The sequence below is a fragment of the Echeneis naucrates genome, chromosome 15, assembly GCF_900963305.1.
Source record: "Echeneis naucrates chromosome 15, fEcheNa1.1, whole genome shotgun sequence".
NCBI classification, from domain to species: Eukaryota; Metazoa; Chordata; class Actinopteri; order Carangiformes; family Echeneidae; genus Echeneis; species Echeneis naucrates.
The window spans coordinates 19,132,914-19,155,531 of NC_042525.1; the positions used below are offsets into that span (position 1 = coordinate 19,132,914).

Genomic DNA, 22,618 nt, shown 5'->3' on the forward strand with positions numbered 1-22,618 from the left:
CAACTGCAGATTGTAGTATGTGGTAGCCAAGGACTAAGCAATCAGAGCATAACATCACCTCTGCAGAGCTTTGGAAACCCAACACTGTAGCAGATTTAATAAAAGAAAAGAAAAGCTTTTATTCCAAAAACAAAAAGCTAAAGGTCTGTAATCACAATGTCAGCTTCATCCCCAAAATATGTTTGCTTCCAATACTGCCTATTTACTGTCTTAATCAATGGCTTCTGGTTGTGATTCCATAATTGTGACAAAATCTTGTCATTAAAATTAACTTAAGTGCCTTTGCTCATCAGCCAGCAGCTGAAATTAGACTGTAACAGACCCCAGGAAACTATTTACAGCAGAATAATTAGCCTCACAAGCCAGCACATTGGTTACAGTGGAGTGCTGGCATGTCCTAAACAACCAAAACAGCCTTAAAACTTAAATTTTAATCAACTGCTCCTTATTATGCTGTGAATTCTCACCCTCCTGTCAGAGTGGAGTATCGCTGAACGCAATTCCTTAATGAGTGTTAGGGAATAATGACACAATATGTTAATTGAACAGAAGGCAGCATAGTGTTCAGGGCTATTACCTTACAACAAGAAGGTGTTGTGTTCAGTTCCCAAGCCTGGACCCTTTCTGTTCAGAGTCTGCATGCTCTGTGTGGGTTTCCTCCGGGTACTCCGGTATACCCCCACCGTCCAAGGACATAACGGTTGGGTTAACTGGTGACTCTAAATTGTCCGTAGTGTGAGTGTGAGTGGTTGTTGGTCTCTGTCTGTCTCTGTGTGTTGGCCCTGTGATGGACTGGTGACCTGTGTTGGCTCCAGCACCCCCCGCAACCCGGAAACGGATACAGTAAGTGGCAGAAGATGAATGAATAAATGCATTTGAGAGTTTATGTGGGCGCTGTAATTGTGAAGACGGCAGAAGTCAGGAATTGATGTCAGCCGACAGGAGAAGCCTCAAACCCATCAATGTAATCTGCCCATCTACATATAGAAAGAGAGGCCTGTCTGAGTCTTCAGGAGGGCAAGGCTGAAGGAAGGCAAGACTGGCTCTGTTGCAAATTACCAATAAAATGGGACAATTTATTGATGAGGAAGTGTGACAACATCTGTCTGAGATGTGAATTTTAGAGGAATGCTTAAGCGAGTGGGTGAGTAAGAAAACTGAGAAAAACAAGGTTTTATAGAGAGACAGATGGATGGGAAAGCTTTACTGTGTTTAACGTTAGTGAGGCGGCAGATAAGAAGAACAGTGGAGTCACTGACTAAGTGTTGCCCACGGATTCAAATGATTCATTATTATTATTATTATTATTATTATTAGTAGTATTATTGTGAAATTGATCTTTTTCTATCAGTTCTGTTTTCTTTGTGCTAAAGTGAAGAAATGACAGTCTGATCAGATTCACATAGTCTGAGAGTCATATGTGACATACTTTGTGAACCAGCATGAAGGGAGGTGCTAAATAAACCTGAACCCTGAACAGCACAGAGAGAAAAAGGACCTGATCCATAACTCCACAATGAGAAAATCAGAATAGATCAGTTTCCAGGCGCAATTTCCCACATTTATATTAACCACATCAGAGAAATTTAAAAAGTGACTTAGGTCACAGGGAGGCTGGCTCCAAACCCCAGCTGACACCGGGCAAGGCTGGGTCACCATCACAGCACAGGGCTGATGTATACAAACTAACAACCATTCACAGCCTCAGGCAATTTAGAATCAGAACCTGGGGTACCCAGAGGGAACATAGAGAACTAATATTTTCTAAAACATGAAGCATGTGCCTCAACAACATGCATCATTCAATTTGAAAGACCCTTGGGTTCTGAAGTCATGTTGTCCATGTTCCAAATACAGAGACGCTCCAATTACAGCAACATATCCATCCATCCATCCATCTTCTACCACTTAACCATTTCCGGGTCACAGGGGGCGCTGGAGCCAATCCCAGCCAACGTTCCGGGCATACAACCACTCACGCTAGCATTTTGACCTATGGACCTACAAGGAAACCGGAGTACCCGGAGGCACGGGTAGAACATGCAAACTCCACACAGTGCTTACCGCGCCACCACCGTGCTGCCCTACAGCAGCATATATCGAACATAATAGAAGTCACCACTGTAGTGGTTGTTGCCTTAAAGTTTAGAAATGTAAATTATCAGGGTCTACTATAAAAGTACTTTTATGTCTTAAAAAGGAGTTGCTCTGCATTGTGTTGATTGAAAGGTCTGTAAAGTTACATTTAAACTTTTAATTAGTCACTTGATTTGACAGAGTCAAGGTGGGAGAGGACAGAGTGATGAAAAATGGATCTGAAGTCAACAGGGAGGGGTATGAACTTCTTCCTTCCGGCTCACTGTCTTTCTATAGAAGGTTTTCATTTGTCTTTTGACTTATTTAATCAGTTGTGAGACGATATACATCTCTCTCTCTCTCTCATCCCCACAGCCCCCCCCCCCACACACACACACACACAAACACATACTGTCTTCAGAGGGGCAACCCTATTAGGGAAAACCAGAGACGTCTTGTTGAGCCTGTCTCTATGCATCAGCATTAGAATTTCAAAGTAGCTTTTGATTGTTTGATCTCATATCCAAAAATGATTGCTGGTAAAAAAAAAAAAAAAAGGGATGATAAAAAATGCAATTAACATAAATATGTGATTCTATTAATACCCAGCTTTCTCTTTAGTTTTGTCACTGGTTGTGATCCATAATTAACAGTCAAGAGATCCCATTTTCACCTTTTGCCGTGGTTCCCCACAGGACCAGCTCTCTGGAGAGACAAGCAGCTTCACACCACACGCTGAATAAAATAGATACTGTCTTCTCTTATATTACAACCTGACAGAACTGACACACATATATTGATATTATCATGCTTTAACACATATAAGCCTTTCATTTTCAATTAGGAAGCAGATCCGGTGGCTCAGTCGACACATGACAGAACCTTCACACATCAGACTTAAAATTTTAAACCTTACAGAAGCTGCTTTCATATATTTTATGTTGTTATCGTAGTGTTTTTTAACCACCTCCTTCAGTTGAAACCTCAGTGCCTTCCGAGGAAGTCTTCCCAAAACATCCAAATGGTAGGATGCTCTGAGGTAAACCCACAACATGATGGAGAGATTACATATTATATTTCGTCTAGCCTGGAAACACCTTGGGAGTGAAGCTGAAAAAAAGGGATATGTGGACATCTTTGCCGGACCTGTTCTCACCACGTTTTCAGGTTGTATAATAAACAGTTATGTAATATATGTTTTTATGTGAATTTATTGCATGGCTCCAAATATAATGATAACATGTTCAGACATTTTATTAGCGCGGGTTTTCCCATTTTATTGACAGGACCACCAAGGCAGCAGAAGCACCTGGGCTAACTCAAGATGCCGGCTCAGTGCTCTTGATATAGGTTATAACAATATAACAATATTAATGGCTTCATCCAGTTTTCAGTCCACCAATGCAGGGTGAACATACCCCTACCTCGTTACTTCCCATCTCCTCCGACCACAGCAGAGACTCTTGGTGAACAACCCCAGCTCCCTCCTCAATGCATGTGTTTAGTAATATTTTAAAAGGTTTAACATATTCAACTCCTCAAATACAGTGCAGCTCAGCAGCTGTATGAAAGGACTCTCACACAGTCTGACTGGTAATAACTGCTCAAATACATTACAATAATGATACCAATATGAAGAGATAGATCCCATTGTATTGACCAGCTTTCCCCCAAAGGCCCCGAAGTACCTGACAACACCAGTTTATCACCATTATAATCAGGCCAGCACTAAATATATCAACACAAAGGGATGATAAAAAGGACGCCTACAGCATTATTGATTAGCATTGTTAATTTCTCAGGCAAGAGAAGCCGCGGTGGACTGGAGAGGCCATTGACAAAGTTCTGTTAACAGGATTTTTATCTCTGTATCTGTCTGTGTTCCTTCTGTCCCTGTTTATTCACCACCTTACATGTTAGAATGGTAGATGGAGTTCTGCGTGAACAAAAAGCTCCACTTATCTGCTGAAGGACAATGCAACAGGGAATTTTGCATATGAGAAAGCTACAGATTTTATCGTCACACGCACGGTGAAATGGGAGAAAACAGTCTAATGTGTGATCTTTATGGTTAAGGTCAATTTGAAGAAAAGCCTATGTTTTTGGCTGAAACAAATAGTTTGCTTGGAGACAGGACAAGAACGGTGGTTTCAAGTGACAACGCACCGTCAATTCAGTCTCCTCCCTGAGCCACATGATCAATGCCTCATCACTGAAAGATGTAGCACAGAGGACAGTGGAGGTTCATGTCTCTGATGGGCACCATTGTCCATTACCTGCCTGTGCACAAATCTCAGTTGTGACTTCATTAATCCTCTCAGGGTAGAGGTCACATGATTTATAACAGTGGTTCCCAATATGGCTGAATCATGCTTGGGCCCTCTGTGGGGGCCATGAAGGTACTGCCAATGGTAGGCAACATAAACAGGCCGATTGTGGTGAAAATATATTATTGTGTAAACCATTTCTGTATAATTGTCTTTAAAGCTAATTGAGTGATTGAGTGGTTTACCTGCATGCCAGGTTATCGCAGCATCGCAAGTTAGATTCCAGTGACCAGTGAAGCAGGTCAGGTACAGTACACTTTCCCTCCCTGTTTCCTGCCAGCCTCTTTGCCCCTTATTGTTTAAAATAAAGGCTTTAACAGCCACTGTGTCAACCACTGTGATAAACTTGATGATAAGAATTTGCAGTACATGTTGTCTCTGATGGGATCACATTGTTTACTGTAACTTCCTTTACTATCCTTCCTTTGCTATCGTTAAAATAAAAAGAAGGTACTGTTTGGCCTTGATGTAATTATGGGATTGAACTTATTTTTTAGCTGAGCCATAAGTTTTTATGTGAATAGCACATCTTTTGAATACGTGTCTGTTGTATTTACCGTAATTTCCGAATTATAAGACGCTACTTTTTTCACACGCTTTGAACCCTGCTGCTAAAACAACTATGTGACTAATTTATGTATTTTTATGGGTAACGATCTTCATGCCACCAATACATTTGGCGTCACATCAGACCAATGAAATTACCAAATAGGTCACAGTGGACCAATGAAATTGTTCACATTAAATTAAAGGGACCCACACAAAATTCTTCAGATCAGTCATTTATTTTGTCCTTCATGCACACACACTTATAATGGAAAACACACGAAGCAGTGCATAACGTGCAGCATGCAAGTTAAAGTTGATCTATCTGGCGAAAAGGCAAAATATTTCTGTGTAACATAATTCCTGCCACATGCCATTTCCTCCAATATTTTCGACACCTGTGGCTTATAAACAAGTGTGGTCTATAAATGTACAAAACTGTTTTTCTCTTTAAAATTAGGGTGCGCGGCTTATATTCAGGTGTGCTCTATAGTCCAGAAATTACGGTAGATTGCTGGTGGCTCATTATTATAATTTCGGTGGTAGCTTGCTGTCCATCTGCTGGTTTCAGTGATGACATTTTCAAAGCTGCTAAAGGACAAACCCGGGAAGAGTTTCCTGTGATATAACAATGAACTGGTTCCTGAGTATATATCTTGAAATGTCAGGGTGTCCCTCTAAGGGAGGCTGAGGGCCATTTGTCAGGTTTTGAGTTTTAGTGTTCTGTCTTTGTAACTTCCTGTTTTATTTTGAAGTCCTGGTTCCGTTGTGTTCCTCATTACTTTACTTCCTCATTGTGTCCCATGTTGATTGCCTTCCCTGCCCTAATGTGGATCACCTGTGTCTTGCACTGTTTTTAAGTCCTGTTTTCTGGTTGCTCCTTGTCCATTGTCCATGCTCTGTTTAGTCCTTGTCAGTTCCTGTCAGATTTTGTTGTCCATGCGCTGTAAGATTTGTCCGGGCTCTGTCCATGTTTTCTTGTTCAGTTTCTGTTGTAAATATAGTTCAGATTAAAGTCTTTTTTTTTTTTCACCTACCTGGTTTCTGGCTCCTGCAATTGGGTCCTCACCCTGCAACGCACTTCACCGCGTTTTCGCCGTGACAGCCATTACTCAGTAAAACATGTCAAGTGCTTTCCTTCTCCTTACCTCTTTCAGCTCCCCTGAAGTTAGGCATCAGATTGTAAGGGCATTTGCTTCTTTGTGTCAGGTTGTTCAAAAACAACATTAACTGTAGATGCGAAGAGAGTGCAGTTGAATTGCACAGTTCTCAGACTGATGATGTCAAAGGCAGAGGTTTCCATTTATCAATAAAGGAAGAGGAAAGGCAGCCTCCAGGAAGAAAGAGTAGGACTGACAGAGAGAAAGACTGGAAGCTGGAGAAATGGCATGTTGTCTAGGTAAATAAACCAACAGCGCAGTTCTACAGTGACATGAGAACAGATTTCATAAATAATGTAGCCAGGTGTCGGCCAGCCTGCGAGCAGCCAGCACGCTGCTCTTCAGAGGGGTTAAACAAGGCTAAACAATGGCCACGTAGGTCAGATCACAGGTGGCTACATTCACCACCGTGGCACAGGAATCAGTGGAAACGCATGTAAACCTGATGTGATCACACTTGCGTGCGAAAAATACAAAGAACAAAATGTTGAGACACAAACACAAAAAGTCGACTTTAGTGCTGCAGTTTAACAAATCAGGCATGCAGCATCTTGAACTGAGTTCCTGACCGCATGGAGTGTTTGGCTTAGTGTTCCTTGTTTTGCATTTATTGTGACAGCCACAGCAAGAGACACAGAGGAGGATATTCAGCAAAGAGCCACGGGTCAGATTCAAATCCGTGCCAGTGTACCAGGACTAAACCTTAATGGTACCCTTTTCCTAAATGTGTTTAAAACATGACTAACAAACTGAAACTTCGTCAGAAAATGGGAAATTTGAAAAAACATTATTTTTTTGTTATTCCCTATTTCTGTTTATTCAAAAGATGAGTTCTGGCTACTGAACTGTTATTTTATTCTCTTCAAATAAGTGTATATTTCACTTCCGTTTGTGTTACTTTCAAAGTAAAATGATCCTCCCCTTTAGCGATGAAGACTGGTGTTTTAAAAAGAAAAAAACAAAAAGAACACTGTTGTCCTGTGATTAAACATGAAGATGCAAGCCAGGTATTCTGGAGGAGCCTGGGATGAATGACAGGTTGCTTATTCATGCAACACAGCTTCAAAGTGTAAGTATGCAGACAACACAAAGGTTAGGTTCAGTCCTCACTCCTTTTAGCTTATTCAGCTCACACAGAGACATACAATCAGCTTCACCTGCATTTTGGATGCATTAATTAACTATAAAAGCAAAAAACTTTGAGCTTTGTATCAACAGAAGAAGTAATGCTGTGGAACTGTTTGCTTGATTGCATTTCTTGTAAACAGCAGACAGTGATGAACAATCAGTGACAAAAACTGCTCTCTCACTGAGCCCAGATGAGAATAAACCACTTAAGAAGATTACCATTCCATCTGATTGAGGTCAACTCTTTTTAAAAGACCATAAAAGTAACATGACACGTTGCCAAAACACTGAAAGTCAATTTGCACATCAAAGCGGCAATATTTTCTGCATAACAGCAGCAGTGGCAGGAGGGAGGGACCGCAGACCAAAAAGTGTATAAAAGCACAATTGCTGTCTGTGGAAAGTGTGTGGATTACACCGGCAACAACGCACTATTATCATCGCTGCTCGTAAAACAAATGTTGATTCCTCCCTGATGAGTCAAACACAAAAAATGGAGGGAAAAATAGCACATAAAACATTAAACAGGAGAAAGAGAGCAAGGGAGAGGAGGAGGAGAGGGGGAGAAAGAGAGAGTTGTAAAAAAAAAAAAAAAAAAAAGTCAGACAGCGTTATCTTGATTTGGGTGTAAATTGTGTGTTTTTTTTAGGGGGGGTTCAGGAGTAAATATGAAATTATGTGGCATCTGTTGAAGCTTTAAGTGATATATCACACCGTTCCACTTTGTTTAGCATCACTTCGTCTGAGTTAATTGGTTTATGAGGAGCACAAATTTAGGGAAATGGCCATGTTTATCATCACAAGACGCTCATTAAGCCAAGAAAGGGATTTTTTTGTTGTTGTTTTTTTTCTCTCTCTCTCTCTCTCTTTCAGAACTACGAACATTAACCCACCCTTCACAGATGGGGGTGGAGGGAAGAGGGCGGGCGCAGCATCAGTGTGTATTTACTTCGCTCTGACAGCTGCAGCCGACAGCTCATGACAGCAGAGTGATGCACAACTGTATGAAGATGATGATGGCGATGCATCCTACCTCTCTTCGTCGCGAGGCCCAGCAAGTCTGTTTGATTTTCCACACCACGGCGGCGACCAGCAACAGCGACAGGAAACAGCTGGAAAGAGCAGACGTGATTCAATCAATCAGAGGTCAACAATTCTTTAGAAGTGCATGTGAGCAGGGGAAGGGGAAAAAAACAAACAGGGTCAGCATTGCACCTTTAGTCTGTCGCACTATTGTGTATAAAAAGGTGTCAATTTGGAGAGGGTGGGCCACTGTTGGTCAGAGTGGAGGGACAAAGGCAGAGTCAGATAAATGCCTGTAGAACCAGGGAATCAACTAGATGCCAGCACTGTTGATTTCCATGTCACGCCTGTGATTCGGATTCAGCCTTTGTGGCGGCATCATGCTGGCTTTGTTTGGTTCAGTGTTTACAAATAATATAACAGGATAACATCTGCAGTATACAGTGTAACATCTACAATAACAAGAAATGTATGAGTCTGGTTCATCATTGAGATTCAGGTTACCCTCTTCTAATGTGGGATCAATGGCTGAATGATAATTTCGTTTTTTCAGATTTTATTGATGCCCGTTAGAGAAAAGCTAAAGGTCCCGTCTCTGTGGACACTCACAGCATGTGATGAGAAAACTCTGTATATGAGCCCTAGCAAGGGGTTTTTGAAACAAACACCTAGAAATTAATTATGAACTGGAAGGTTAGAAATGATATTTCTGTGATAACATGAATGCTACTTTAATTGAAAAAGTAATGCTAAGTATGCATCTCTTGCTTGGAGTCATTTTTTTGCTCTTTACAATCAACAAAGTGCTGGATAAAAACATGAACGAGCTAAGAAAAAAAACACCTTTATTAGAAGATACGGTTTTTCAAGAGCAGACATGGTAATTTAACAGTTTGCTTACATTAACATTAACTGAGCCTTAAAACAGGTGTCAGCACTTCTGAAAATTTGTGATGTCACGAAGGAAACATTCAGCACCCTCCGACTAAGCCCCACCCACCTGGATTTTGTTACTCCGACTTTGTAACGTAAATCTCAAATATATCTTTTTATAAAAAATAATTGCTTCAAATACAACATTTGAGAAGTATGAAATATGTAATTATGGAGGTTTGAAGTAATTATTTTTCCTGCCCGACTCTCAGCCTCACTGAACTGGGTGCATCCAACTCCAAACAGACGATGACACTTGCCCTGTTACCTGTGCTTGTTTGGAGCAGACTTATGGGAACTGCCAGGTCAGGATAGATTTAAGAGGTTACCATAGCATGAGAGAACATATCTTTTTTTTTTTTTTTTAACTTTTCAATGTTTATTATTCTGTTATTATTCTGAACAGTTTTACTCTTTTAATCCTTCTGGAAACAATCGATTTTGGAATTCAAACAGGTTTGTAGCTACAGTCACAGTCCATGTGTAAAAAATTACAGCTAACAGAGGAGCTGTTGACAAGAAATAAACTGATTGAAAAAAACCTCAGAAAAATCAAACATATTTTAATCACGTATTTTCACGCTTCTTGTTTCCTTTACAGTCTTTCTTTTGTGTCTGAGTATGCGACATACCAATATGGAATTTTAAGGTTATTTCTTCACTGTCAGGTTTCCAATTTAAATAACAGGGATCTCAAATATGCAATGTTCCTTTGTAGCTGTGGAGTACAAATAGAACAATACAACCATGAATCAGTGATTTCACACTCATTTACTCTCCTCCAGCTCCAGAAAAATTCTCAGGAAGTTTGTGACATGATACAAAACCACTGTGACCGCAGGCAGCTGCAGATTTTTAGACAGCAAAGGGTATCGAAAGGTCAATGAGATATGATGACATGATGCTCTCAAACACAGGATAAGGTCTCATGCAACACACAGACACACACCACACACTCCAGCCTCAAAGTCCAGTGTCTGGAGGGCAAAGTTATTTGGTCAAACACAAAGCTTCTTTCTCAAACAGAACTTTCTGACAAGACTGAAAACAAGCACACCCGAAGATTTGACAACAGGAAGTCCCGAAAAAATGCTGAGGACAGCATCGCTGAACAATCCCTTTCTTTATCTTTTTATGCATGTGCGTCTGTGTGTGTGATGCATCCTCCTATGTGGAAATGACAGCTTTGTAAAGGGTATTAGTACTGTAATGAGCGTGACATTTTCAGACCCAGTGTGGTGAAGAGGCTTCAGTTGTGGCCTCCTCTGTCCACAGTCGACCTCTCAGCTGCCGTCAGGCACAGCACAATCAGGAGCCCCCCCCAACCCATCCATTTCCACTCCAGCTCTGAGGACAAGATGCTTATTGCTGCCGCTGGATGTGAATTACCCACTTTCAACAACTCCGGCTGCAGAATTTATGATGCAAAAAAAAAAAAAAACAACCGTTTCACCTCTAGCACCTGAGTACTACAGACTATAGGTGTGCTGCTCTTGCTGCTTTAACTCTGTGACCTTTACTATACACCTCCTTGTCTCGAAATCAAATCATAAACAACAAATTAATATCGAGGGCACAGGCCATGGTCTCATCTGCTCGATGTCTTTCTTTCTACTGCATTCACACAAAGTCAGAACAGATAAAAGTAAATGGTAGTTAATGGTATTTCATTTGCATGAAAAAAAAATAAATAAATAAATAAAAACATAGCTGCCAACACCCAGCTCATCAAATTGATCTGACTTATTGAGAAGTCTATGATAGGATGCCCTTTTTGAATAAAATTAATCAGTTTCACATACTTTGGTGGGGTTGGTATTATTATCCAGAGTTGTGACATTACTCTGCACATGCAGCGCATAAATGTTTTGTGACAAACATTTTTTTTGTCGTTTTTAGTTTTGATAATTGGTTGCAATAAAAACTTTTATGCTGCCACTAACTACATTTATTAATTTATAGTTAATGTTATATATATATATATATATATATGTAAAATAATGTACAATGTCCCTATCTGAAAAACGTGAGAGGCTTTATTTGAGACTTTGACGATAAATCGGTCCTAGTTTCTATACTAATTAGGTATCATTAAGTATCAAAGGTCTCAGTCCACAGAGTCGAGCTGTCAGGACCTCTGGGACTTTGTGATGCCACAAAAAAAGTCAGTGTGTTCAGCCTCCAACCTTGCAGGATTTGGCTTCTCCAAGCGGTAACCTTCAGTCTACTATTTTCAATTGGACCATTCAGAAAAGAGTCAGGCAATCAGAACAGAGGATCAAAGCCTTCTCTCTTGACAGGATGGAGCCAAACATGGCATATGCTTGTTCACTGTTATCAAATCTCCATGTTGCCTCATGTTCAGCCATGCTTCATGTTTTGTATAGGACAACATATTGCAAGCTGAACACTGAACATTCACTGGAACAATTAAAGAAGAGAAAAATACACGCAGTAATTCCCGTGGACTGCTTTGACACCCTCTGAAGGTACCTTTAAAATCCCTGCACTAGATGGGATTCAAATCCAATCAAGGCCAAGAATCCCTGTTCAGGGATACCACAGCTCAGTATTAATGGGCCACAGCTCAGTATTAATGGGCCTTGGCCTGAGCTTAGCCATCTAACCAATGGAGCGGAGCGGCTAACTATTACTATTACTATACTATCACTAAGCCATTTGGGATAAGGAAAGAGGGCGGCAGAAGGGTAGAGGCCCAAAGCTTGGGAGTGTCCTGTGGATTTAACACTGCACTGAGTCTCTTGATCAACCACGGGCAGTAGCAATCAAACTGATTTAACAACCAGGTAGGAATGAGGATGGGTCCAAGTGAGAGTTTATTCAAGGTTGTGTCATGATGTTTGAGGCTGTGCTCCTGCTCCTTCAAAGTGGCATCAAACAAAGTTAAAATCCCGGGGCAGGACTTCAGGACAGTGAAACATCTGATCCAGAGAAAGTTGGCAATAGGAAACAATGTTCCATCTGCACAAGCAAATCAAGTCTCAGTGAAGAGACAGCACCATAAAAACTCCAGAGAGGAGCCTTCATCTCTTTTTAACCTCAGTGTTGTATGTGTTTAACCTTCCCTACAGTTTAACATTTGTCTAAGTCATGTCAGAAAGTCAGACTCCTGTGAACCAGATGGCTGCTTTACGCCTGAAAAGCCTAACAAACTCTGCTAATCCCAATCCTTCAAAACAGACCATTCAGTCAGCAAGAACACAAATCAATTCTACTCTGTCCATCGAAACCTCTACTTTTTCTTTTTCTTTTTCTTTTTTTTTTGAGTCTACAAAGTTTACAAGCCTCCTTTAATGTCCAGATAATTTGAATGGACATTCTCAGTACAAAAAAACTAAATCATTGTAAATATGATATATCCTTCAATACTTGTTTAATCGTATCTTATAATATCAAACAGAGCTGTCCAGTGTTTTGCTTTCTGACAGGCCGTAAAACTAATGAGCTTTTAACACTGTGGTTGCGCTACAGAAATATTGTGGGGAGTCAATAAAAATCTAGAAGGTATTATAGGATAAGAGAGATGGGCTACTGGATCAGCTGCTTTATGAGGCTAAAAGTACAAGTACATACTATTGTCATAATTTAAGGGAAGATGAAAAAATACAAAAGCACCAGTAAAATATGAGGACTTTGACAAAACTAAATTGTGTGTACAAAATACAGAGCAGGTAAATTAATGAAAATGAAAATCAATCAATGAATGATGATAGATGAACTGTTGCATTTCTTCGATATAAGTCTAAGTTTTGTCATATTTCATTTCTGTGAATTTATATTATTCTGAATTATGTTTTACAATAAAGATTTAAAAAAACAATTATCCTATTTTTTTTATTTTTGCTTTTTTTCCTCATCTTCCCTCTAATTTCCTGAGGCCCCACTAGCGTCCCCTGGTGGCACCCACTTTGAAATCCACTGTCTCCACTGTATCCACGTCAATTCCCCTGGAAATGGTTTACTCAGGGGTCACAGAACCAGAACAAGCTTTTAGTTTCCCTGCTCCTCACCTAGAGACTGAGCTCTTGCTGAAACTGTCAGCTTAAATCACGGATAAATAAACATCACTACATGCAGCTCTACAATAAATTAGAGAACAACTTTTTAATCCTTTACTTGTTTGCATGTGTTTGTTTTATAAATTTGTTTCTATTCACTCTCGATGTGACCTCTTTACTTATTAGTATTTATTCAAATAAGCTCTATTGTTTTTAAAAGCCTATTTTGCTGAAGTTTTAATGTATTTCATGCCTCTTGTGAATCACATTGAATTGCCAAATGTCTGATTGGTGCTGTAGAAATGAAATCGCTTCACATTTCCTTCTACTTCAGTCTAATCCAGTGAGCATTCAGCAAACAGAGACACAGAGGAACGGTAACACAGCAGAAGCACAGCTGGTGTGATCACAGCACACACACACACACACACACACAAACGTGTCAGTGATGCAGCCACCACAGTCTGTTCCCACCGTTACCTCTCAGTGCTGCTCATCCCTGTGAGTCAGTTTGTTTATTCCTCTGTGTTTAAATAAAAGGTAAATAAAATGTAACTGGACAAACAGACTAAGAGGATCATTGCGGAGGTGAATGATGATAATGGTCATTTTGAAATGAATTAGACTTGCTCAGGGAGTCTCATGAGCCATTTAGTGCTGAGCAGCTACCCTGCTGTTTTGGAAAAAAGAGAGCGAGCGAGAGGGAAACTGACTGCTACAGTAATCAAGCGAGCGGGAGCTGGGAGTAATTGGACAAAGTTGAACTGCAGTGTCACCAATTAGCATTTGGGACTGTGCAAAGTGGACACATAAATACTGTTTAATTATGGCCATTTTCCTTTTTTCTCACCTTCATTTAGAGATGAGAAAGAATGCATGAGGGAGACACACGGGAGGATTCTGTGGGAGAAGATTTCACAACTTATCAGGTCCAGACGGGAAGTGGAATCTTTAAGCAGCTGAACCAAACCTGCTAGAAAATATAACTTCAGAAGGCACGTGTGTAACTTGGACCAAAATTCACCTTTGGATTGTAACGACACTGTCTTGATATTTACAATTCTTCACAACTGCTAAAACAGTGCATCCCATTCTCTGAAACAAATTGTCAGTGGCCTCAACAAATTGTTCCAATAAGACATTCTTTTGGCCACTGCTCAGGTACTTAGACTCATGTGCTCTTTTTGGCTATTCCTTAAACACACTCTCAGTAAACTAAGCACATTCCACACTTTGATGCACTTTTTTTGCAAAGTTGGCAGCAAAATGTGAACAAAACTCCAAAACAGCTGCCATTTTTACACACAACATACATGTTTCTAATGATATGATGCGGACGTCCATCCTTTTACAAGGGACAGACACACACAGAGAGGCAGAGGAGGAAGATTTTGTCTGAGAGGTGGTGGACGAGGAGGAAGGGGACGAGGAAGTGGCTGAGGAAGAGCAAGAACAATCGTTAGTGATGAATTTCGGGCTATTGAACACCACATCCTTGTTCATGAGATGACAATGAGAGGAGCAGGACCAACTGAGTCCAACCCAAATTTGAGCAGATTCTCTGTGGCGTGAATCGTCAGGACATTCAGAGAATTGAACAGGTCATTGTGTCGTGTTGTTCCACATTTGACAAACAGAACACTGTCATGTTCCTTACAATACTGCCTTTACTGACTGTATACGTTTGCAAGTGCATTTTCTGCTTTGTAGAACTGAAAGGCAACCAAATGAGGGTGGAAGGACTGATCTAAGAAGCATGGTCCTTCAAAATAAAGCCATCCGACTCTGTGAAATCCAGCAGAGAGTGATTAAAGACAATGTCAACTCTGATGGAATCAACAGTGTGTCTCTGTCACGGCCATGTCCTCCAATGCAACAGACTTAGCATTAAACAAGTGTACAGAGTGCTCAGAGAGCACAACTCTGAAAGGGTCAAAGTAATATCAATAAATGTAACCTACACACACTTTCAGCACTGATGCTTCCTGTACAATTCTAAGCTCATAGGTTGATTGTTACTGTAGGGCAGTAGATGCAATTTTTACCTTTACAGTACTATAAAATATACTGTAATGTATGTAAATCTGGAGTGACTACTGCTGAAGTCTGTTGTTCTGTATCACTTATTGTACTAAACTGCATAATCTATTTTTATAGAGACTGGATACCATGTAAAGGCCCCATGAATACATTTTCATAGATGAAGCAGGGTTCAATCTGACAAAAAGGAGGAGGAGAGGCAGGAATGTAATTGGCAAATGTGCCATTGTGGAAGTTCCTTCCCCGGTGTGGTGGCAACGTCTCCCTTTGTGCATCCATAAGTAAATGGTGGGTTCTCTACCATAAGGCCAAACTGAGGCCATGTACATGTCTGGGTGGTACACAGGATATTATAGCTCTGCGAGAGCCACTAGATCAGCAAGCAATGCATCCTGTGTGTCATATTTTGGAACAATGTCAGCTTTTACTTTGTTGTCCCGATGCGTGAGTGGTTCAGCAACAACCAGTGCTTCATCAAGGTTTTCCTTCCACCACACAGCTCCTTCCTGAATCCAACAGAGGAGTTTTTCACTGTGTGTCAGTGGAAGGTCTATGACCGACATGCCCACAATAGGGAAACTTTACTGGAGGCAGTGCAACAGGCCTGTGATGATATGACTGTGGGTCTTGTCAAGGCTGGGTTCGGCAAACCAGAGGATATTTCCCCGTTGTCTGGCAAGGGAAAATATTGGCTATGACCTGGATGAAGCCATCTGGCCGGTTCCCACACAAAGACATGATGTTGGAGGATGATTCTGTTTTCTGAAAGTGCTGAATATAGATATCACTTCGACTACAGTATTTTTTTTTTTTTTTTTTTTTTGTAAAATGCATTTAAAACAAACATTTTCTGTTAACTACATGTCTTGGATTCATTCATTTTCAACCACTTTATCCATTTCTTGGGGCTGCTGGAGCCAATCCCAGCTCACATTGGGTGAGGGGCAGACAAACAACCACTCACACTCGCATTCACACCTACAGTCAATTTAGCGTCACCAATTAACCTACACATGCATGCCTTTGGATGGTGGGAGGAAACCAGAGTACCTGGAGGACAGTGGGGCGACAGCGCTAACCGCTACACCACCATACGGCCCACATGCTGTGGATGCTGTGTCCTAAATTATTTTACGTAGTGTGGAACAAATGCGCTGTGATGAATATATTTTTACTTGCTGTGTGTATGACCTGAAAACATTGTTTGGTTTTGAACATTTAGAGATACACAAGAAACTTGTGCGACTTGTGTTCGATTTGTGATAGAAAAGTCTGGGGCTTTGTTCATGTTGTTTGAATTTTTGGATTTGTGTTTGTCTCAAAATGTCTTTTAGCAATTGGTAAAAGCTATAATATGATACGGTTTCCCACAAAATAATGATGCCAATTAAATTAGGCCATAGCCTGAGCTTTGTCCACGATATTTCATGATTATCTACATGATTTCAGAATTGATATTTGTTGTGCTATTTTACTTGGAGCCGCGAAATGAACCTACGTCTGAAATTAGATTCATGTGCCAGTTGTCAGAAGGGCTTCAGAAATTAATTGCTTGATATTAAAAAGGTCAGTTTTAAACTTTATTTGTTTATTTATTCATTTAACCACAAATATATTTCTGTAGCCTTAACCAAGGGTTTTGGGCTGCCTGAAAAATTGCAGCTAGATTAATTGATGTGATGCGGCATATTTTTCCAACATATTTGGTGCCAACACTCAGTGGAAGCAGATACTAATTGAAAGTAAATGATTCTTGTTTTTCTGTCTGTTTCTGTTTATGTGATTAAAACACAAAATCTGGAAACAGTTACATTTACATATCTGCTGAGTGAGAGTCTAGCTGATGATATTATGTCGTAGAATTTCAGTCTCTTCTTTCTATCCTCATCTCTTCCTGCCCAGTGTGAGGCTGCATCTCATCACTGCCTCCTGCCTAAGAGCTACTTTTCACACACACACACACACACACACACGTTGCTATGACTCAGGCTCCTTGTTGCTCTGGCTCTGGACCAGATAAGCTCAGCTGAGGCAAGAAAAAGCACGTTCACATACATTAAAACATTAACAAGCTCACATTTGAAATTTAACCAACAATTGAACCAAGCTGTAGGACGATCCCTTTTACTTTTAACACAAGCACATCACAACACATCTACTGTTTACGCATCCATTTCCATATTTACACCTGCAGCTGGCTCAAAGTAAAAACTTTTTTTTTTTTTTTTCTTTTAGCACCCTGTTGTTCTCCAACATTTCCTGAGAAAAACATCTGATGTTCCAGTTTCTTTAGTGGCAAGATACTAACTGTGTCAGAGAGCATTTGCAGACAACAGTTCCTGTGGATGTGTATGCAATGAAATGAATATGAGCCATCACATCAGATTCTGAAGAGGCTATTGGGCTTTGTAGGGTTGCTTAGCCATTCCTTATTTTGTCTGTGGTCAAATATCAAATATATTGTGAAGTTTTATGTTTATTTTTCGTTTTGCTGAGCATTGTTTTTTTTCCATTTTCAATGCTGTTATTCCATAATTGAGATACCTAAATTTTCCCATGGTGAAAAAAAACAAAACAAAAACAAAAACAAAAGAGATTACATAACATTATATAACTATAGCACTGAATAAACCAACAATAAATAGAAAAAAAATATAACCTTTTCTCACTGGTGCAGTGCAGAGTACAAGTCATAAACAGAAGGGTAACTAATAAACACACACAAACAGTGAAAGAGAGTAATAAAACATAACACCGAACTCTCCCGGCAAAATGTGATGCTGTCTCCTACTGGTGACATCATCCCTGTATGCTGGCCTAAAGGTCGCTGATATCCGGAAGCCGGCCCTGGGCAGAAAAAGGACTAATTTCCTCACATGGCAGCACAGCAACGTGCACACAAAGAAGGAGGACATCTGCTCATATAAACAAGAAAATAAAGTGCATATACGCACTTGTTGTATGTATGTATTCAAACTGACACACACTTGTCTGGACTCAAACCTGAGTGGCAGGATCTTGCCTGAAGATAGGAGACTTCATTCCAGACTTCCCCAAAACACTCTCGCATTAGATCCACACGCAGTCATGACTATGAGCCGTAACAAAAATGTGTCTCATCCAGTCCAGAAAGAAAGGGCTCCATTATCTCATTATCTGTCAGTTTGGTTTTTTAATGGACTGACTGTAGGTGCAGATGCAAATAATTTCTTAAAGATTAAAATATTTCTAATAGGTGTTGGTTGTTATTATTAAGTAGATAGAAATAAGACGGAAGTTGGCCTGAAAAAAACACAATTTCTTGTGTCCAAGAGGCAGCTACATATTGAAGGCTTTAGTTCATGCCACTGACTTCAGTTTGCTGGGGTTATATACGCTATCAACTTAATTCACACCCACAATGTGCCCCACACTTCTGTTAGTTGCTGTTCGATAGATGTAGATGATTGTCAGAACTGTCAGGAGTTAAGAACCATGCCTGCAGCTACTGCCATCTACTGTAAATTAATGAGTGCAGGTTATGGCCAAGTTGTGCAATGATCCTTTGGGAGCTGAACCACTGAATAGTAAAGCCGCTGTGAGGAATAAGTGGATGCTCCCAGAGAAGAGAGCACATACAGTAAATAAGACAAACTTACCTGAAGAAGGTGACAAAGAACTGCACCAGGTCCATGATGCTGTTGTGCTGAGAGAAAGCAATCTGTCAAAAGAGAGTGACCAAATACAAAAAGGCATGGGTGAATACAGCACATACTTAGAGGTCCAAAATAATATAAAGTGAGATAAGAAATAAATAAAACAGGTCTATGTTCTATATTAATTCAGTGAGAATATCAAAGGTCTCAGTCCATTGAGAAATATTTGTATCCTGCATTCAGAAATGGAGCCTTAAAACCAGATGTCAGGATTCCTGTGATTTCCAAGTCTGGACCCACCATTCAATTTTGCAAGATTTGGTTCCCCTGTGTGTTCATCTGAAAACTACTATATTTTCATTTGATCACTCAGAAAACATTCTGTCAGCCAATCAGAAGAGAGGTTTAGATTCTCTCTTGGCATACTGACCTGATTCAGAATTTATTGACCAACGTCTGCAAAAACATTTCCATACGAACACAAGTTAAATCTTATGGTGGAAAGCCAAGCGTGACGTTTCCAAACATATCCTCCACATTTTCGCTTCCTTTTCATTTGTGCCTGTATTGACAAAATCCAATTCTGTACTCTTTCTTCATATGTTTTTGGACTTCAATTCAGAAAACAACAAATAATTATAAAGTTAGAAAAAACATCTGTTAACCATCAGTTCAGCTGAAGTATCTTTTTTTGGTACAACTCTGCCAAACAAATGCAATAAATGACCAAATGTTTCCATTGTTCCTTCCACACAACAATGAAAACCAGAAGGTTACACTTATAAAAGAGTGTTCTAATATATCAGACAAGGTGATGAGTAGTTTGAAATGAATAATTGCATATCTTAAACAGATTAATGAGGATCAACAGTTTTCTGCAGCAGCAGAATACATCTTGTTTTGCTTTGACCATACTTTCCACAAAATTCACCAGGCCCTGACATAACCTTGCTTCTTCTCCCAACCTGTGTTACAGAATATCATGTGGAACTGATGCAACACCAGCGGACAGGCATCTCTCTTACCTAGGGCCAATGTTCAGACCTCTTACATAAGCAATTTCATCACGCCAATATGTTCTCGCATGTTCTCTATCACCTTCCGCAACACGCAAAGGCTGCAGATGATATTCAAGCCACCACTATGGTCTCTGGATTATCATGAAATTAACCTGTTCTCTCCAGTTCTGTGTAGCACTCTGTTCAACTGAGTTCCGCCGGAGCAGCTGGATGCCACGGCAACACTTAAACCTACTGACTGCACCACCCACCTTCAAGCTCTCTGTGGGACTCTGGTGCAGTGTGCCCCCTGTGTGATCTGATATGTTTTATCTCAGAGGTTGCAAGAAAAGAAAAGGTGATATAAATAATTAAATAGGTAGTAAAGACAGAGCTCCAAAAGTGATCGAAAAATCTGAACATATAACCCGAGGCAGTCTGTATGTTAAATGTGTTAAATGTTAAGTATTGGGGTTGGGTTTAACATTGGAAAAGAATGGCTTGTGTATAAGTACTAATATCTAATATCATATAATGTGACATTTCCATATATTTTCAGAGCATAGATTAGATGTAAGTCCTATAGTAATACAATAAAAGTATCAAAGTACTCATTCCACAGGGAAATGTTGACACACACCCATGCAGACGCTCATGTTTATGACCGTAATAAACTTCTTTCCTATCAGCACTCCACACTGTGTCTTGATCAGTAGCTGGGTGTTTGCGTGCCTGGTTCTGTGCATTGCATTGAACGTGAGCTCCACCCTACTGCTTTAGAGAGAAAGTTCTGGCCTTCAGCTATGACCACTCCTGAAAAGCCATTGAAATCGATGTTTAAACTCCTTCCTGTTAAGAGGATTATTTATTCCCAACATAATTGATTTTCTGTTCATATCTCTTCCCTTTAGGAGCATCACAAAGCAGAGTTTCAGCGGGGAAACTCATAAGCACCCATTGTCATGGTTCTACAGTTAGAGGAGGCTGAAACTGATAAAACAAAGCAGAGGAAGGTACTTCTAGAGTACAGTCAAGCCTGGCTGTAAGATGTCATGTCAAGTGACTCACAAACACAACCAATGTGAACCCTACACAACTGGTCAACAAAGTTTATTGAGTACAACTCAAATGTCAAGGTGAGATATGCAGCAAGGGATACATTTCTGCCACCAGGAAAGTTACTTAAAAATATTATTAGCTTTGGCAACTGCTACTAGTTGGTTATATGTTGCATCGGTTGTTTTATTTGACGAAAAGACATTAAATGTGTCATGATATTTGACATCTGTGGTACTCAACCAATACAAAGCAAAGATAACAAGGCAGTCTTCGTTTGTACACATGAGCTGACAAATGCCAAACCCAGACAACACGGCTGGTAAACAGGCTGAAGTGAAAGTAAAGTAGTTTTGACACAAGTCATGCACTCTTGGGTGTCTGCTGCCCTCAAAAGAATGAGAAAAAGATGAATAAAAAGTACAATAAAACAGCCCAAAGCTGTCAGTGAAACATTGAGTTACTGCATGTTAGGATGTGTTTGTGATCTATAAATTCCTATATTCATGTTATAACAACGACTAAACCTCTGTCCCAAGCCAGGGTCTGCATCCTTCAAAGGATACTTATGGAGTCAGCGATGCTGTCTAATTCCTTCTTCCTTTGTGGCCCAGCCTATTCCAAGACACATTGCATGCTGATAATGAAAGCAAAAAGTAAATAAATAAATAAAACACTTACAGAGAGTACAAGGATTAGCTGTTTAATACTCTATAATAGGTTTCTCCTCAGTTCAACAGGAATAAAAACATTGGCACAATGGGCACCCTAGGACACTCCCTTAAGGGTGAGCATGGTTGGTGACGCAAAGTGAAAGTCCTCCAAAGATCAGACTGTCTTATGTCATTTTGGCCTTGGTGCTCTAGAATGGCTAGAAAGGTGCAGCCCCTCATAGACCACATCCTCTCAAGCATGTAGGCCTTGTACTGGGACATAGACAATGTGCTTTTGAGTCTACTCAGCAACACCTTCACACCAAATTACACTTTTCTGTCAGTGTCTTCCTGGATCACCTCATATGAACATGAACACTGAGGGCCTGATCTACTAAAGGGTTGCTCATATAAAAATGTGTGCAAACTTGATGTCAAAAAAAGCAAAATGACACGTTGTCCATTGAGCACCTTGGCCTTAATGAATATGGAATATGGGACATTCTGCCCAGGTGAGCATAATATTGGGAGGAGAAAATGCAGATACGAAATATTAGCACGGGGATTATTGCATCTAAGTGAAATGTGTTGGAAGGTGCATGGAAGGTACAAATCATCCCAGCTCTACGCACAATGGCTGCTGTCATTGTCGCCAGGAGGAGAAACAGGAACAATGAATGGAGATGCAGAGAATGGATATTTCTTTTTTGTGTCACTATATTTGGGATGACAGAAGAAAAAGTTATTCAGACATATCGCCTAACCAGCCATGCCATCTTGGAGCTGCTGAATGAATTAAAAGCTGATCTGGAGCCAAATAGTCACAAAATACCACGACAGAATACAGCGACATTTCGCTGTATTCTGTACAATGACAATAAAGCTTCTTACTCTCACTCTTATTTCTTTGCATCTGGTTCATTAGATGATGGAAAGGGTGACGGCACGCAAACTCCTCATTTAAATACTGCTGTTTGCACCTGTAATCACTTTGGCAATTTTTTTTTGTAGATCACACACAAAA

At 40.2% G+C, this 22,618-nt stretch overlaps 1 protein-coding gene across 2 annotated transcripts in view; it reads right to left on the minus strand.

The window, feature by feature from the left end:
- Positions 1-8,153: 8,153 nt before the first annotated feature.
- The window catches only part of LOC115055161 (attractin-like protein 1), a 160,115-nt gene continuing 145,650 nt past the window's right edge, over positions 8,154-22,618 (minus strand). Inside the window, exons 26-27 of one of the 2 annotated variants that reach the window (XM_029520685.1) lie at positions 18,891-18,952; positions 8,154-8,349 (exon numbers count right to left, since the gene is read on the minus strand). In XM_029520685.1, the coding sequence (XP_029376545.1) occupies positions 8,214-8,349; positions 18,891-18,952 (198 nt within the window). In that variant the 3' untranslated portion in view covers positions 8,154-8,213. Of the gene's footprint in view, positions 8,350-18,886; positions 18,953-22,618 lie in introns of those variants that run through there. The other variant, XM_029520686.1, reaches the window with a different exon arrangement.